Below are 17,608 nucleotides of genomic sequence, written 5' to 3' on the forward strand. Positions count from 1 at the left end.
TCTTATGACAAGGTAATTTACACATAATTTTTAAAATGTCACTAAAAATGAAATGTCTTGATTTTGATAATTTTACCGGTATGGAATGTGCTAAGAAACAATGAAGTATAAGCATAGTTGCTTCTAAGTCATGAGAACTTAACGAGTTAAAACCCTTGAACTTGATTAGTTTTGTTTTACCCAATAATTTATCCCTAGCACAATAGATTTAGATATCAAGTTACATGAATGCCGAACTTCAGAGTTTGTCTGTCATTCGCTGTACCAAAGTAGATATGATTAACCTCTAAATTTCCTTCATCCAAATTGCTACTAGCCACTAGGCCGATTTGTACTGTTCTAATTACTTCACTTCTCACAAACTAATTAGTTAGGATTTTCAAAACCATGCAACCATTCAATTTCAACACCAAAAATCAAATGAACATATAATGGGAAAAAAAAAACATAATGAAAGCGTATTTTCGACATTGAACAACGACTCCATAAACATCTATTAACATCACAAAAATCACCATCATGAATATTTCCATTGAAACCTCTGTTGGAACGACGACAATATGCAAAATGATATAATACAAGTTCCAAGTAACCGTTCTTGAATCTCAGCCATCGGATTATTAATTAATATATCTGACGAAGAATTTTGATGGTAGGTACTTCCCCGTAGATTCCACGTTCAGAAAAGCATCAAACAAGAACCTTATAATTAGAAAAAGATAAGATACCTACCAAAACTATACTTTCTCTTACCAAGCACAGTTGACTTATATATCACTAAATCTCATCAGATCTGTTATTGCAACCAATTCCTTTGTGTTTCTACTCTGATCACTTGTTCTTGAGATCATGGCTTTAGCAGTGGTTGGTGGTGCCTTCCTCTCTGCTTTCATTAACGTTCTCTTTGACAAGCTAGCTTCCCCAGAAGTTGTCAACTTCATCCGCGGAAAGAATCCTGGCAAGTTGCTTCAAGCGGTTAACAACAAGCTGTTACTTGTTAGCCATGTGTTTGAGGATGCCGAGAAGAGACAGATCACAGACCCCAATGTCAAAAAGTGGCTCAATGTTCTCAAAGATCTTGTCTATGAGGTTGACGACTTACTCGATGAAGTTTCTACTAAAGCTGCAACTCAAAAGAAGGTAAACAAACACTTCTCTCCCTTTATCAATAGAAAGAAGATAGTTAGTACCAGTAAGTTGGAGGACATAGTTGAAAGACTAGATGATCTTTTAAAACAAAAGCTGAGTCTTGATTTGAAAGAGATTCCAGTGGAGATCGAGCAATGGAAAGCTCAGCCAACATCTCTCGAAGATGGATATGGTATATATGGTAGGGAGAAAGACAAGGAAGCCATAATCAAGTTGTTGTTAGAGGATAACGTTCATGATGAACACGTGTCTGTGATTCCTATTGTAGGCATGGGTGGAGTTGGGAAAACCACTTTAGCCCGATCTGTGTACAATGATGGTAATTTGAATAAGGAATTTGATTTACATGCATGGGTCTGTGTGTCTGACAAATTTGATATTGTTAAGGTCACAAAAACTTTGATAGAACAGGTTACCCATGAATCTTGTAGATTGAATGATCTAGATTCACTTCAGCTTGAGTTGATGGACAAGTTGAAAGATAAAAAATTCTTAATTGTCTTGGATGATGTTTGGATCAAGTCTAATGATAATTGGAGAAGTCTTAAAAAACCATTTCTAAGTGGGATCAAGGGAAGTAAAATTCTCATGACAACTCGCAACAAAAATGTTGTGGAAAAAACCTCTTTTCATATTGTTGGAGTTTATCCTCTGGACAAATTGTCAAATGAAAATTGTTGGTTAGTATTTGCGAACCATGCATTTCCTCCCTCCGAATCCAATGAGAATAGAAGTGCTCTAGAAAAAATTGGAAGGGAGATCGTTAAAAAGTGTGATGGATTGCCTTTAGCAGCACAGTCGCTTGGAGGTATGTTGAGAAGAAAGCATGCTATTAGGGATTGGAATAATATACTTCATAGTGACATTTGGAAACTTCCTGAAAATCATTGTGAAATTATTCCAGCATTGAGGATTAGTTATCATTATCTCCCTTCACATTTAAAACGGTGTTTTGTGTATTGTTCATTGTATCCTAAGGATTATATATTTAAGAAAAATGAATTAATCTTGTTGTGGATGGCTGAAGATCTTCTAAAAGCACCAGAAAATGGAAAGACGTTAGAAGAAGTTGGTTCCGAGTATTTTGATGATTTGGTTTCGACATCCTTTTTTCAACATTATAGTTCGTACAATACTTTTGTGATGCATGATCTTATGCATGATCTAACAATATCACTTGGTGGAGAATTCTACTCGAGATCAGAAGAACTAGGAAAGGAAACCAAGATCGATGTCAAGACTCGTCATCTATCCTTTACCAAATTTAGTGATCCAGTTACGGAACACTTTCAAGCATTTGGTAGCGTAAAATTTTTGAGAACTTTCTTGCCAGTTTATCTTGAAGATTCTCCCTTCAACAATGAAAAGGCAACATATATTATATCATCAAAGCTTCCATACTTGAGAGTTTTATCATTTCGTGGCTTTGATAGTTTGCATGTTTTGCCTAACTCAATAGGTGAATTGATCCATTTGCGTTATTTGAATCTTTCAGAGACAAGAATACAAACACTACCCGAATCAGTGTGTAATTTGTTCAATCTACAAACATTGAAGTTGAATTGTTGCTTCCAGCTCACTAAATTGCCTAGTGACATGCAAAATCTGGTAAACCTCCGCCATCTTGATATTCGAGGAACTCATATAGAAGAGATGCCTAGAGGAATAGGAAAATTAAACCATTTACAACAATTACATTTCTTTCCTGTGGGCAAGCATAAGGAGAATAGCATCAAAGAATTGGGAGGACTTTCGAATCTTCACGGCTGGCTTCTTATTAAGAATTTGGAGAATGTTACCAACTGTAATGAAGCATTGGGGGCTAAGATAGCAGATAAGAAGCAAATTGATAGTTTAAAATTGGAATGGTCTTCTAGTAACAATGGTGTTGACTTCCAAATTGAATTAGACGTGCTCTGCAAGTTACAACCTCATGAAGACCTGAAATGGCTATCAATAAGATGTTATAAAGGAAACAAATTTCCAGACTGGGTGGGAAATTTTTCCTACCACAAGTTGACATTTTTAATGTTAATTGATTGTGACAACTGTTGTATGCTTCCTTCACTTGGGGAATTACCATCTCTCGAGCATCTCGAGATTTCACGTATGAAGTCAGTGAAGACTATTGATGCAGGTTTTTACAAGAATAATGATTGTTCTCTTGCTACACCCTTTCCCTCCCTTAAATTTCTAGTGTTTTCTTCGATGTCTTGTTGGGAGGTATGGAGTTCATTTGAATCGAACTCTTTTCCTGTGCTTCAGGAGCTTACAATACGGTACTGCCCCAAACTAAGCGGAGATTTGCCAAAGCACCTTCCTGCGCTAAAAACACTTGATATTGATTATTGCGAGCTTTTAGTCTCTTCTCTCCCAAGGGCTCCCTCCCTTCATAAATTGAGGATAAATAAAAGCAATAAAGTAGCACTCAATGTGTTTCCTCTTTTGGTGGAATCTATAGAAATTGAAGGAAGCCCGATGGTGGAGTCTATGATCGAGGCCATCACTAACATCCAACCAACTTGCATCCAATCTTTAACATTAAAGAATTGTTCGTCACCCATATCTTTCCCGGATGGTTGTCTACCTGCATCGCTGAACACTCTAGAAATCTACGATTTAAAAAACCTGGAATTCCCAATGCAACACAAACACGACTTACTAGGATCTCTTACAATATCCAATAGTTGTGATTCACTAACGTCTCTTCCATTGGTTTCTTTTCCGAATCTAAAAAATTTCAATATCTTAAGCTGTGAAAGTATGGAATCTCTTCTGGTTTCAGGGTCAGACTCATTTAGTAGCCTGAGATCTTTTACGATTTGCAATTGCCCCAACTTTGTGTCATTCCCGAGAGAAGGACTGTCTGCACCCAATTTGACTTGGTTCAAGGTTTCTGATTGCAAAAAGTTGAATTCATTACCTGATCATATGAGTACTCTTCTTCCAAAGTTAGAACGTATTGAAATTGACAACTGTCCAGAAATTGAGGCATTTCCTGCAAAGTTAGATCCACCTAGCTTGAGAACAGTTTGGATTAGCAACTGTGAGAAATTACTAAGCGGCCCAGCATGGCCATCCATGCACATGCTTACATATCTTTCTGTCTGGGGTCCATGTGATGGCATCAAGTCCTTCCCAAATGAGGGTTTGCTGCCTCCCTCCCTTACAACTTTGCGTCTATTTAAGTTCTCAAGTTTGGAGACGTTGGACTGCAAAGGACTTCTCCACCTCACATCCCTACAACAATTAGAAATTGACCACTGTCAAAAGCTGAAGAATATGGCGGGAGAAAGGCTGCCTGTCTCCCTAATAAAGTTAAGCATAATGAAATGTCCTTTGCTGCAAAAACAATGCTGCAAGAAGCACCCTCAAATTTGGTCTAAAATTTTCCATATTCGTGGCATTAAGGTTGACCATAGATGGATTTTGTGACCAATGATGACCACCAGGTAATTCTCATTCTCCTTCACCCACTTCATCATCATCACCATCCAAGTCTAACCAAGGATGACTATTTCTGTCAAGGATATGTTTCATATCATGTCTTTTTCCTTTGGAATTTAACTTGGTTATTGCATTCAACAAGAAAGCAAATTCTTTTGTATATACTTTATTTACAACAAGCATTCATGTCTTTTTAATCAAAACTTATTGTAGAAATGACTAGTGCTCTTTTTCTTATTCTTTGCAGTTAACATTTTTTAGTAGTATTATGGTGATTATTGGAGCCTGATCCTCTCCATCAAAATTTAACATGTGAAGGTAAATTTAATTCATCTCATATGTTCCTGACTTTTAACTTTTAAGCATAAGTTTATAGTATTTTCTATAAAATAAATTAAACAATTTTAATGGCTAAGGTGAAAGATTTCATAAAGTGAAAAGGTCACTACAGAGATTTGAACCCAGTGAATATGAAGTAAAGATTATTCTAGGATAGATCTCACTGTGGAATATAATAAATTAAACTTTTACAAATGTAATGAAGAAGTAGTCTTAAAATTTTAATGATATCTATTTTGGTAAATGTGCAATGGGGGACAATTTACTTTCTATCTTTGAATATGATATTTATTCCAAATTTCCAATCACTAAACTAATTCCCTTTGCTTTCTTAATTTTAATAGCAGACTCGTAGCATCTAAAAAAAATACTCCTAGTTCTTGACAAACAATATAAAACAATTTTCATGGTTTAGAAGAATGACTTTTTCTGTAGACAAGATTTGAATTCAAGTTTGTGATATTTGTTATTTTGTTATGCTGAAAAAGCATATGCAATTTCAATTTCTATTATAACAACTTAGACAAATCACAAAATACATACCCTTTATGCTTTCTTGTGTGCAACTACTAAAATGTATACTTCTGTTTAATACTTTCTTGTGTGCAGGTGTAAACAAAGAAGAATAACTATGAAAGTAATGTAATATTTCCCTTGAAAGGATAATGTAATATTCATAATACAAATCATAAAGTTCCCTTTGATTTTTTATTTGCACAAACTAAAACTGAAAAATAACTATGAAATTTAGATTATGTAAGCAAAGTTACTAAAACTTCTAGCTCACATATTGTTGATATTTCTTGTGTATAGTTACTGAATCGAACTGATTCAGGAACAGAAATTCATGTAGTATATATGTTACTGAATCTACAGAGAATAAGCATGTTTTCAAAGGCAACATGTGAGATCGTGTAAATTGAATTGAGCGAAAAATGCTACTTAAGCTCCTCTAGCTTCAAAGAAGAAATAACGATACAGTTATGGACTATTATGCAAACAACATCAATAAATACTTCAATATAATGATTCCCTAAAAAAATGTTACTCATCAATGTCATTGTATTTCAACTTTCTTAATGTATCAGCACTCATTGGTGTCTGTTTCTTCTTATTGCATTGTTTGTCAGTGTTGTAATTGGGTGTACATTGTTCGATGTACTATTATTAAGTTGATTGAGGTCAAAATCAAATTCATGTCTCTGGAAACTGGTTTTTGTTTTTTAGGTCCTGTAAATTGGTCGGGAGAAACTGCACCTGCCCATGGACATGTGAATTCAACCTTGAACAAGATCTAAATGGAACTTTTGATGTAATTGTCATTACATTGATGCTTTTTCAATTGCTGAAACTTTTATGGGAAGGCTCTTCATTGGGTACAATGCAGAGGATGATGCTTTCTCAGCTTAACTCTTAATACCGATCTCTCTATATTTGGATCACCAAAATGTTCACTGTTACAATTACATGCTAGAGATGCTTCATAGCATAAGCTTTAAAGCAAAATCCAATCAGTATTCAGGCCTAAGCATACAGGCCTTAGGCCATGACTTGACTGGTTGAGATAGGTAATAATAATAATTTCTTTCGAAATAATCTAAATTACGGTTCCTGTCTCGTATCTCTTGGATAATTGCCAAAATATAACTTCAACAGGGAATCAAAAGAAATAAGGAAGGAAAATTAAAGCAATGCTGTTTTCTTAATCTTAAATTTTATTGTTCTTCGCTACCTTGTATCAATTTTATAATTTATGTGAAACTTGAATGATTTAAAACACAATAAGAACCATCACAAGGAATAGAAAATAGAGGGTCATGTGTAGGAGATTGTAGTGTGTATAAAAAGGGAAGTCCCAATTTCAATCTCTACCTAGAAAGCATGGAGCTTATCACTGTTTATGCTGATTCCTGTAATTGTCGTTGTTCTTGCTCATTGTTTCTTGTTTTCCTTTAGATTAGGCTCAATGCTTTGTTTTTACTTACTCGTTATTTTTTTATTTTCCTATTGATTGGGCATTTTATCATATTTTCATAAGTTGCTCATGTCAATGCATGCAATTTTTTGCTTTTACCTGGGGCTTTGTTCAAATTGAGAGGAATGATCCCAACCTACCTATGGTTACAAATCATATTTAGCATGTCACCCAGGTAGCTCATACATAATTGGAAAATGTTACCATGCCTCTAACTATAGCTTGTTATAAATTGTCGGCTACTACTCATTGGAAGTTTTATTTATTTATTTATTCATTTTTGTGTTGTAGGAAACTAAAAATTTATTGTGTTGTGGGCATCCCTAACACTAGTGTTCAAAAGCAGAATGAACCGAAAGAAAAAGAATCACCAATTCACAAAGCTTTTGATGCTTATGATCAAAGTGAAGGTGGTGATTTCATCAAGTTCACTGTTCAATATATGGAGTGAGTTCTGGAAAGTCATTGTGAACAGAGACTTGATCCAGAGATGGTTGAAGAATTCATTTAGACTGTTTTGATGATGTATTAAGAAAAGTAAAAACCATTGGTCAAGAATTTCAAAACAAAGAACAAATTAAGTTTTCATGTTTTACTTTGTTGTTGTATTTCAAGGCACATAATCAGAGGTCAAGTATCCAAATTTCCTCCATACTAGTGTGGAGGTATGTATCTTTATCATTGTCTTCAATTTTATCATCTCATTCAAAAGTTTACAAGGAAGATTGATTCGAGATTTGTTGTCTATATAATATCCATTAAAGTGTATTGATTTCATTTATTAGGATGATTTTGTACTTGGAAGGTTGCTTAAGTTTTTTAAAAAATGCCTTTTCGATTTTAATTCTTTTGAAAAAATATTTTCATATTATAAATTTTAGTTCTTATTATAATTAAAAAAATTAGTTCTTATTTTTATAAAAAAACATTAGTAGTAATTATCTTCATCTACATCACTAATTAGTAATTTCACTTACAACTAGATATCAACCTGCATGATGTGCGGGTAAATAAATAAATTATTTAAATTAATGATTCTTAAAAGATATGTTTAAATATATTATTTTATTAATTGATTTAATAATTTTAGATGTGATTACTAATTTCTTTAAATTATGTAACGTAATCTTAGTAAATTTTACGGTTTTAATTTACACTTAATCTCTGGATTATGATTTTTTTTAGAGGTTTTATATGTTTTTTGGGACAAAATCTTACTTGGGCACATCTTTTATATTAATTTTTTAACACATGTTACATTGTTAAAATTTAATGTAAAATATGAGTTATTGAACAGAATAAGTCTGAATAAACTTACTCTTAGAATAAACGGATCTTTTCTCGTACGTACATATATATATATATATGTGTGTGTATATATATATTATTTGGACAAAAACAATCATTGACCAATTTTTACTTAACTCTCGACTTAGTCTAAGGTAAAGTTTTAAGACATTGACACACACATATGTATAACCAATAAGTTTGATACAAGTGATTAATGTACTCAACTATCTAAAGTTGAATCATTTAGACAATGTTTATATTCAATCATTGACTGTTCCGGTCAAAGGATAACGGTCGAAAAAACTCTAGTGATATGAGCTCTAAGAGAACCTAGCCGTCGTCCTAACCTAGAACATTTGATAAGTGTAACCTACCATTAGTAAAACCATTCTTCCTTTATATATATGGGTGTCATATTTAAGGATACGAATCTTTTTCTCCAATCTCAATCCCTTGAAATAAGCCTTCATTTTATTTCTCATAATGAGCCTATAAATCACATTTATAACCGTAATCAAATATGTGCGAGAATCATGGAAATTATTGCCTTAATCAGTCTTAGAAAATTCATGAGTGATCTTGAATTCGACTTGCTCGGTCGGATGGAGAGTTGGAAGATACGTGACCCTCCATGCTTAATTGTTAAAAGTGCAAAGAGTCTTTACTCGGTCAATTCGGTCAATTGGGGATTTGGAGGGTACATAGCCCTCCAGGCTCGAGCGTCAAGGGCGCGAAGAGTCTCAAGTTGGCCAGTTTAATCGGTTGGAGAGTCGGACGGTACACAGCCCTCCAGGCTCGAGCACTAAAGTGCAAAGAGTCTCACTTGTTATACCAAATTCATGTTTTTACATTGTCGAATTAGTAATTGCTCACAAGATAATCGTTTTTATTGAACAACTAATTACCGAGTGTATGCTGGTGAAGTCGTTAAATCGAAATTTAGTCAACCTTAAAACGCGTTTTCGGCGCTAAGGGTGTATGCTGGTGAAGTCGTTAAATCGGAATTTAGTCGACCTTAAAACGCGTTTTTGGCGCTAAGGGTGTATGTTGGTGAAGTCGTTAAATCGAAATTTAGTCGACCTTAAAACGCATTTTCGGCGCTAAGGGTGTATGTTGGTGAAGTCGTTAAATCGGAATTTAGTCGACCTTAAAACGCGTCTTCGGCGCTAAGGGTGTATGCTGGTGAAGTCGTTAAATCAGAATTTAGTCGACCTTAAAACGCGTTTTCGGCGCTAAGGGTGTATGCTGGTGAAGTCGTTAAATTGGAATTTAGTCGACCTTAAAACGCATTTTCGGCGCTAAGGGTGTATGCTGGTGAAGTCGTTAAATCAGAATTTAGTCGACCTTAAAACGGGTCTTCGGGGCTAAGAGTTGTTAATCGTTTATCATTCAGTTGATTCAAATTTTGAAACAATAGCAATTTATACATATAACATAATATAATATAAAAGAATTCACGGTGCAAATTGTTAAGTCTCAATTTTACCTCTTTTTGGATGAGACTTATTGAACAAATTCCACTCATCCTTTGAACCATTGCAATATAATTGTTCTCTTTTTGGTTCATTTTGTGTGCAGATATAACTAACCCAAATTTAGCTAACAATACCTTAATACACCTCATTTTTGTGCAGGTATTGAGCTAGAGAAGTGAGGATTGAAGATTCTTAGGATTGGGAATCCAAGAGGCTAAGGAGCAGAGAAGAAATTGCGCCGGGCGCAAGATGACTCGCGCCGGGCTCGAGAAGAACAGAGTCTGGAAGCCGTGGCGCCGGGCGAGAGAATACATGCGCCGGGCGTGGTCGAGACAAAGAGTGCTTGAAACTCTCTGGAAGACATCGCACCGGGCGTAAAAGGAAATTGCGTCGGGCTTACACTGAGGCAGAAAGTGCTCAGAAGAGTACGCGCCGGGCGCGAAGACTTACACGTCGGGCGCGAAACCCTAATCTGATCTCCCTGGCTCGTATTTGAAGCCATTTTCGGGGGAGAAACCCCCATTCTCACATTGGGCGCCTCCAGGAGCTGCGGAAGGGATTCCCAGGGCTTGGGATCGTCCGTGTGCGGATCTTTCCTTCGGTTCTTCACTTCCTCTTCCATCTCTATTTTTGTATTTGCCCTCATTGTTGTGAGTGGTTTCACCCATTTTGTGGGGTTAGATGTAACCAACGTACTCTATTGTAATCTTTACGGTTTTAATGATATATATACATGTTGTTTTATTCTTTGTTGTGTTTGTTTCTATTCTTAATGCTTGCTTTGGATTGATCACCCTTTGCATGATTTAAGGTTCCATGGGTATTGGAAAATAACCTTTGAAACTAGTTCTGAAACATATGCCTAGTGGTGATTGTATCTAGGGATAGAGCTTGACCCATTAGTAGTCTTAAACCCTAGCCCATAATGCGGGTGTAGATATTGGGTACTCAAGGGATTGATATTCAATATCCGCACCTAGGCTCTTTCTCTAAGGGATTAGGTTTGAGTAAACTCTTGGGTTGACTAAGCAATGAATTCAACAAGAGATTAAGGATACATTAGTGTTTCGTTCGGTGAAATCTGACCCCCACAACCTCACAATACCATTATCACATTTCTACCCTTTCCCATTCTAAAACTAATCTTTTTATAGTTTTAACATTCCAATAGTCATGCTCTTCAACTCACATTTACATGACAAACTATAAATTGGAATTATTCTTTAGTCACGAATAATCAATAAATGCTTATTTTACCTTCTAATCCCTGTGGATACGATATTTTTACTACTTGAACGGCCGGTATACTTGCCGTGTTTGAGACCGTTAATAGAATGTAACTGATTTATAGATTAAAACAAAAGTGTTTAAACGGAAATCTCAACACAAATTGAAGAAAAAAAAAAGAGAAAGGGAAGAAGTAATTGAGAACATGACACAAGAGGGGGAGAGAGGAGAATCGGGATAAAAATAAATCAAAAGGAATAAACTCCCGAAACCATCCCTACCCCTAAACAAAAAGCAAATAAATTTTATTAACAATTTTTGGACCCATCATGCTGGCAGACCTAACATGGCAGAGGTCCATTAACAACAAAACAACTACCTTATACGTATGTACATGACTCACCTTTCTCACAACCCATCACAATTCTCAAGTAACTACATATAATATAATCTCTTAAAAGACTTTACCAACCATCATTACAAAATGAATCTTGCGTTAATTACTATGTTTCAAGAAGACACCATGAACATTGACTAGAGAAAAGCCATGATCATCACCGACATCATCCAAACTTTGCAAAATTCTTGATCGATTTAAACAATTATTTGTTTGATTCAAAAACAACAAAACCTGCAATTAAGCATCCCTAATAAACAGATCAAGGTTCAATCCATGATACAAGAACTGAAACATTGATTTTAATTGAACATTTTTACGTGAAAACGATTAAAAGGAATGAGAATTGGATACTTAGCTGTTTTTATTTCAAGTTTGATAACCACATAAACCTCTTAGGTGCCTGACGTCTAATGGCAGAATTGGCTTTTAACCACGTGGTTGTGGGTTGAAGTTGTAATGGCCGTGGGAAGAGTTCTCCCGAGGCCCTACGGTGGGCGCCAAAATGTTCCGGTCAAAGGATAACGGTCGAAAAATCCTAGTGATATGAGCTCTAAGAGAACCTAGCCGTCGTCCTAACCTAGAACATTTGATAAGTGTAACCTACCATTAGTAAAACCATTCTTCCTTTATATATATGGGTGTCATATTTAAGGATACGAATCTTTTTCTCCAATCTCAATCCCTTGAAATAAGCCTTCATTTTATTTCTCATAATGAGCCTATAAATCACATTTATAACCGTAATCAAATATGTGCGAGAATCATGGAAATTATTGCCTTAATCAGTCTTAGAAAATCCATGAGTGATCTTGAATTCGACTTGCTCGGTCGGATGGGGAGTTGGAAGATACGTGACCCTCCATGCTTAATTGTTAAAAGTGCAAAGAGTCTTTACTCGGTCAATTCGATCAATTGGGGATTTGGAGGGTACATTGACAAAAATAATCTTTTATCAAATTTTATTTATCTTCCAATTGAGTTAAATTAGTTTAGAAATACTTGTGCAAAATATATATATATATATATATATATATATATATATATATATATATATATATATTATAACTTGCACCGAGTGACTAATGCTAGGATAACCTTCCCTTTAAGATGAGGTGGATTAACTTAGTGTGGATTTCAGTTGAAAAAGTTACGTTTAGTTGAAAGAGAATTAAAAAATGGAAACTTCTCCTTCAACGAAAAAGTAACATGGGTGTTGCTTTGGATGTAACGTACGTTCTGAACATAATAAGTTTAACGTAACGTAAAAAAAAAATTACCAAACAAATGGATACAACATTCAATACAAACTAAACGTCCGTTTGGGTGCCTAAATGGCAAACCAAACATACCCTTAAACTGCTTTCCAAAAATAAAAAAATATTTTTCAAAAACTTAATTTATTCACAATTAGGAAAAACTGAATTCAATCTTAGGCAATATTAATGCTCTTTATCTTTCTTTTATGATATTGAATTAAATCTTTCCGGTCTTCGATTGCAACACAAATTGAAGGGAGAGCTTGATAATTTTCAATTGAATTATTATAAAAATAATCGTCAATCAAGTCTCGGCCATATTGTTGTGTTTCAACAATTTCGTGGGTATATATATATATATATATATATGGATGTTATAATTATATCGGTCTAACTTTTACCAAGTATTATATTATTTAATAACTTTATATTAAATGTAAATTTTAAAAATCTAACTGTTGGATTGAAAGTTCATATCACTGTATATGTGTATATCAAATTTTGTTAAAATTGAACAACAACTTGAAAGTAATCAAAGTGTTCATACTTTAGTATATTTTGAAATGAATATATGACGTCAATTTTGTTTTATAAAAATGAAGTATCAAATCATCTTGGATTAATATAAAATTTTGTATATATGATCTAAGAGATATGAACTTTCAATCTAACGGTTGGGTTTATAAAATTCACATATAATATAAAGTTATTGAGCGGTGTAATACTTAGTAAAAATTACACCAGTATTATTATAAGTTTGATAACCCTCTTCATATATATATATATATATATGTGTGTGTGTGTGTGTGTGTGTGTGTGTGTGTGTGTGTGTGTGTGTGTGTGTGTGTGTGTGTGTGTGTGTGTGTGTGTGTGAGGAGGGATGTGTTTATTCCAAAAGTAAATTTACCTAAACTTATTTCGTTCAATAACTCATGTTTTTAATGCATAGATCAAATTTACAAATTTTTAAAAAATTTGAAAATCATTTCATACTTCATTTTATTAATTCAAATTGACGAATAATCATAAAATTAATGTTATAAAAGGGATATCTTATCTTGATCTTCACAATTTTTGTGACCATTTTATCTCTTAACTAACTTGTTTAACTATCCTGTTATTTTAAAATTAATTGCACATTTTTTTTTATTTCATTATTTTCATTTTTTTTATGAGGCATGAAGTGCCTCACTTTCACTAGTATATATAATAAATTCTAGTTATCTATATTACATATTTATAAACCGGATACTAGTTTTTTATTTTCCCTGTTCTTATGACTTAATTACCATTTAACTTAATTATCTATATTTATTTAAAATATTTTTATTTTTACTTTTACTTTTCATTCTAACATCCACGGTTGAATAATTGTCTTTTTTTATTAAATAAAAAATTAAATTATACTTTTTTCTTTTATCTTATTTTTTAGATTCATTTTACTTTAAAATGCTTATTTTGGTTTATTAACTCTAAATTTATGTCAATTTAATTCTTTAAAAAAATTTGATTGATTTAAGACTTGAAACTTATTTTATTAGATTCACTTATATGAAAAATATTGAATGCAATTAAAGTTGTAACCAAAAGTATTATATACATGTTGAAAATTAAAAGATTCAAAAAAAATCTAATTTCGTATCATTTTCTAGTTGTTCATGAAATATAATTTTCACACCATGTTTACTATATTTATAACCCTTTTGAATTTGAACATCAATTATATTTCAAGATTTTCATATGGGTGAATCTAATATTACAAATTTCATGTCTTGAATCAATAAAAAATTAATTCAAAATTATGTTGTAAAATTGAAAATGATCATTGTTTTAAAATGATCAAATTAATTTAAATATAAAATATAAAGGATCAAAATGAACATTTTAAAATATAAAGGACTAAAATGAATCTAAAATAAAATAGATTAAGGACCAAAAGTTTATTTTGCCTAAATAAAACAATAATCATTATCTTTTTAATAACTTCTTTTATTTTTTAAATAAAATATTGAAGGTTAAAATATTTTTTTAGTTCCTATAAATTTGTTTACTTTACCTTTTAATTTTTATAGTTTAAAATATTTTTTTTTAGCTTTTATATTTATCCTTTTCAATAATTATTAGCCTTTATAGTTTAAGATAGATTTTTTTAATCTCTATACTCATAGTTTTTAATCTTTTAGTCTCTATCTTTAAAAAAAAAATTATCGTATTGTTTGTTTTGTGTTAACATGGTAGAAGTCTTCAATTTTGTGAAAATGAAAAGAGATATGAAGTGGCAAGAAATCTAATTTAGAGTAATTATAGCAAAATAAATTTAATATCAGACATACAAAATTGAATCAATACCTACTTTACGTCAAAACAAAAAGAGATAATGTTACAAAAATAATTAACAACAAAGACTAAAAGATTAAAAAAATGTAAGTATAAAGATTAAAAATATATATATTTTAAACTATAGGGATTAAAAAAGATTGACAAAAATAAATATAAGAATTAAAAATGTCTTTTTTAAACTATAGGGGCAAAAAGATAAAATAAGTGAAACTATAAGTACTAAAAAGTATTTTAACCAAGGCTGAATATATACTTTTGATTTTTTATCTTATTATTAATATCCATTTTAGTTCTTTATCATTTAAAAAATGTTCATTTTGATCATTTATCCTAAATTTGGATCTATTTACTCCTTATGAAATGATAATTATTTTTAATTTTGAGAGATGATTTTGAATTTTTTGTTGACAAAATCAAAACATAAAACTTAGCTCATTAGATACAACTATATGAAAACTATGAAATTCAATTAACATTTGAATTCAAAAAAGTTATAAAAAATAGTTAAAATCATGTGAAAAATATATATCTCATGAGGAATTAGAAAATAATTTGAAATTATTTTTTTAGAATTGTTTTTTATACTTTTTTCTTTTCTTATATTGCAACTTTCATCATGTTTATAACACTTTTTAGTTTGAACTTTAATTGCGTTTAATAATTTTCATATAAGTGAATATAATGAGACCAATTTTAAATCAGGAAACAATCAACAAAAGATTTAAAATTGTCTTTCAAAATTAAAAATAACCATTGATTAAAAATGAATAAGTAGATTCAAAATAAGGAGATAAAGGACTAAAATAAATATTTTAAAAGATAACTAACCAAAATAAATATAAAAAAAAATTAAGATATAAAACCAAAATTACAATTTAGTCTAGAAAAAAATATGTGGAAGCATATGGTATCTCTTTTTGTAACAGTCCGATTTTCACAGATTGTTTGAGGGCCCAAAGGCCCAATAGGGGTGATTAGTAGCACAAAACGGGCCGAGAATAGGTCATTCCGAACTACTAAAATGAGAGTGATTTTGTATCCCAAAACGGGTCGTTCCCAAACTGAAACGGGACGTTCCAAAATACAAAAATTGTCTACAAATTTTAGATGGGAACGGGGCGTTCCCAAATTGGAACAGGGCGTTCTAAATCACCAAAAATGTCTAAAACCCTAATTGAGAACGGGTCGTTCCAAATATGGCCATTGTGGGTTAAGTGCAACCCCAGAACAGGCCGTTCTGGTTTGAAAACAGGTCGTTCTGGATGTAAATTTTACACATGCCATCAGAGTCCAGAATAGGCCATTCCGGATTTGAAACAGGCCGTTCCGGTGACGCTTGATGTCTATAAATAGAGCGCTCTGGCACTCCTAAAATCACACTTTTCAATTCTGACTTCTTTCAGTTCTGACTTTTTTCTTCTACATTCTCTTCTTTTCCTTCTACACTCTCTGAAGATCGAGGGGCACTCAGAGGAGGAGACCAAGGAGATCTTTGTTTTAGTTTCAACTACTTTTATCCAGGTACGGGGGAAAAGAGGATTATTTGTATGTAGAGTTACATCAGGGAATTGGGTAGAGAAAGAGTCTCTTAAGATTATGAGTAATTTTATAATTATTTCTGTTTGAAAAATTATTGGTCTTATGTGATTCTGTATGTATTTAGGATTATGAATATATATTTAATTTGTAAGAATGATGATTTGGGAGAGAGAACGTGTAACAGCCCAAATTTTTACTGGGCCGTGGGCACAATTCGTTGCCTGGAATGGGCCGTTTCGAAAGTGAAACGGGCCGTTCCGGAATAAAGAATTTGCCTAAAAAACGTAGTTGAGAACGGGCCGTTCCGGTTAGAGAACGGGCCGTTTTGAAGGTAGAACGGGCCGTTCTGCTGGGTTTTGGAACAGGCCGTTCCGGTTTTGGAACGGGCCGTTCCAGTTGAGATTTTTGCTTAGTTCTAGAGGGTCCAGAACGGCCGTTCCACTTTTGGACCGGGCCGTTCCGGATTAGCTGAGGCAGATTCCTATAAATAGGAGGCCTTACCTCTCATTTTCTCACATCTCTCATTCTCTCTTCCTATTCTCTTCTGTTCTTTTTTCTTCCCCTCTTCTTCTCTCTGAAGACCATGGGGCACTTAGAGGAGGAGACCAACAGATCCCTGCACTACTACAAAAAGCACATTTTACATCGGTTGTTTTAGGTATTTTACATCGGTTTTGAAAATGATGTAGATTCAAGCGATGTAAAAAGTGCCAGACATTTTACATCGGTTTTGATAACCGATGTAAAATATGCCATATTTTACATCGGTTCTGGGTAGAACCGATGTAAAATATATGATATATTTTACATCGGTTCTACCCAGAACCGATGTAAAATATGGCATATTTTATAAAATAATTTCGTGTTGCATTATCCTAATAACAGTGTACATGTAGTGGCACCTGTTTTACTTAAATTGACAACAAATCAAAATTAAATTCTTCTGCAAAAACATTTCAAATCATAAAACACAGTAAAATTGATGCAACACGATCAATTCTTCTTAATCTTCTTTTATATCCTTAAACAGAGTGAAGGTCTAAGCATACCACAATCAATTCTGCAAATTCATTTTGACATTCAAAGAAACTTTTGACTCACATTTATTCAAAATCAATTCTGCAAATTCATTTTGATTCAAAATGAATTATATTAATGCATATCTAAATAC

At 32.9% G+C, this 17,608-nt stretch overlaps 1 protein-coding gene across 3 annotated transcripts; it reads left to right on the forward strand.

Annotated features, from left to right (window-relative positions):
- The first annotated feature begins 694 nt into the window (after window positions 1-694).
- LOC109816302 (putative disease resistance RPP13-like protein 1) lies at window positions 695-7,687 on the forward strand. 3 transcript variants are annotated; one of them, XM_020381251.3, is made up of 4 exons: window positions 695-4,601; window positions 4,844-4,914; window positions 6,163-6,503; window positions 7,202-7,687. In XM_020381251.3, exon 1 carries the CDS (start codon window positions 850-852, stop codon window positions 4,582-4,584), a length of 3,735 nt encoding a protein of 1,244 aa, XP_020236840.1. In that variant the 5' UTR covers window positions 695-849; the 3' UTR covers window positions 4,585-4,601; window positions 4,844-4,914; window positions 6,163-6,503; window positions 7,202-7,687. The 3 variants fall into 3 exon arrangements, with proteins under 3 accessions (XP_020236840.1, XP_020236841.1, XP_082926463.1); XM_020381252.3 differs by lacking the exon at window positions 6,163-6,503; XM_083070337.1 differs by lacking the exons at window positions 6,163-6,503; window positions 7,202-7,687 and adding an exon at window positions 5,545-5,908.
- The last annotated feature ends 9,921 nt before the right edge of the window (window positions 7,688-17,608 follow it).

The sequence above is a fragment of the Cajanus cajan genome, chromosome 3 (genome assembly GCF_000230855.2).
Source record: "Cajanus cajan strain Asha chromosome 3, NIPB_CcT2T_4, whole genome shotgun sequence".
NCBI classification, from domain to species: Eukaryota; Viridiplantae; Streptophyta; class Magnoliopsida; order Fabales; family Fabaceae; genus Cajanus; species Cajanus cajan.

Coding starts and splice junctions, on each gene's coding strand:
- LOC109816302 (XM_020381251.3), top strand. CDS start 850: ATGGCTTTAGCAGTGGTTGGTGGTGCCTTCCTCTCTGCTTTCATTAAC.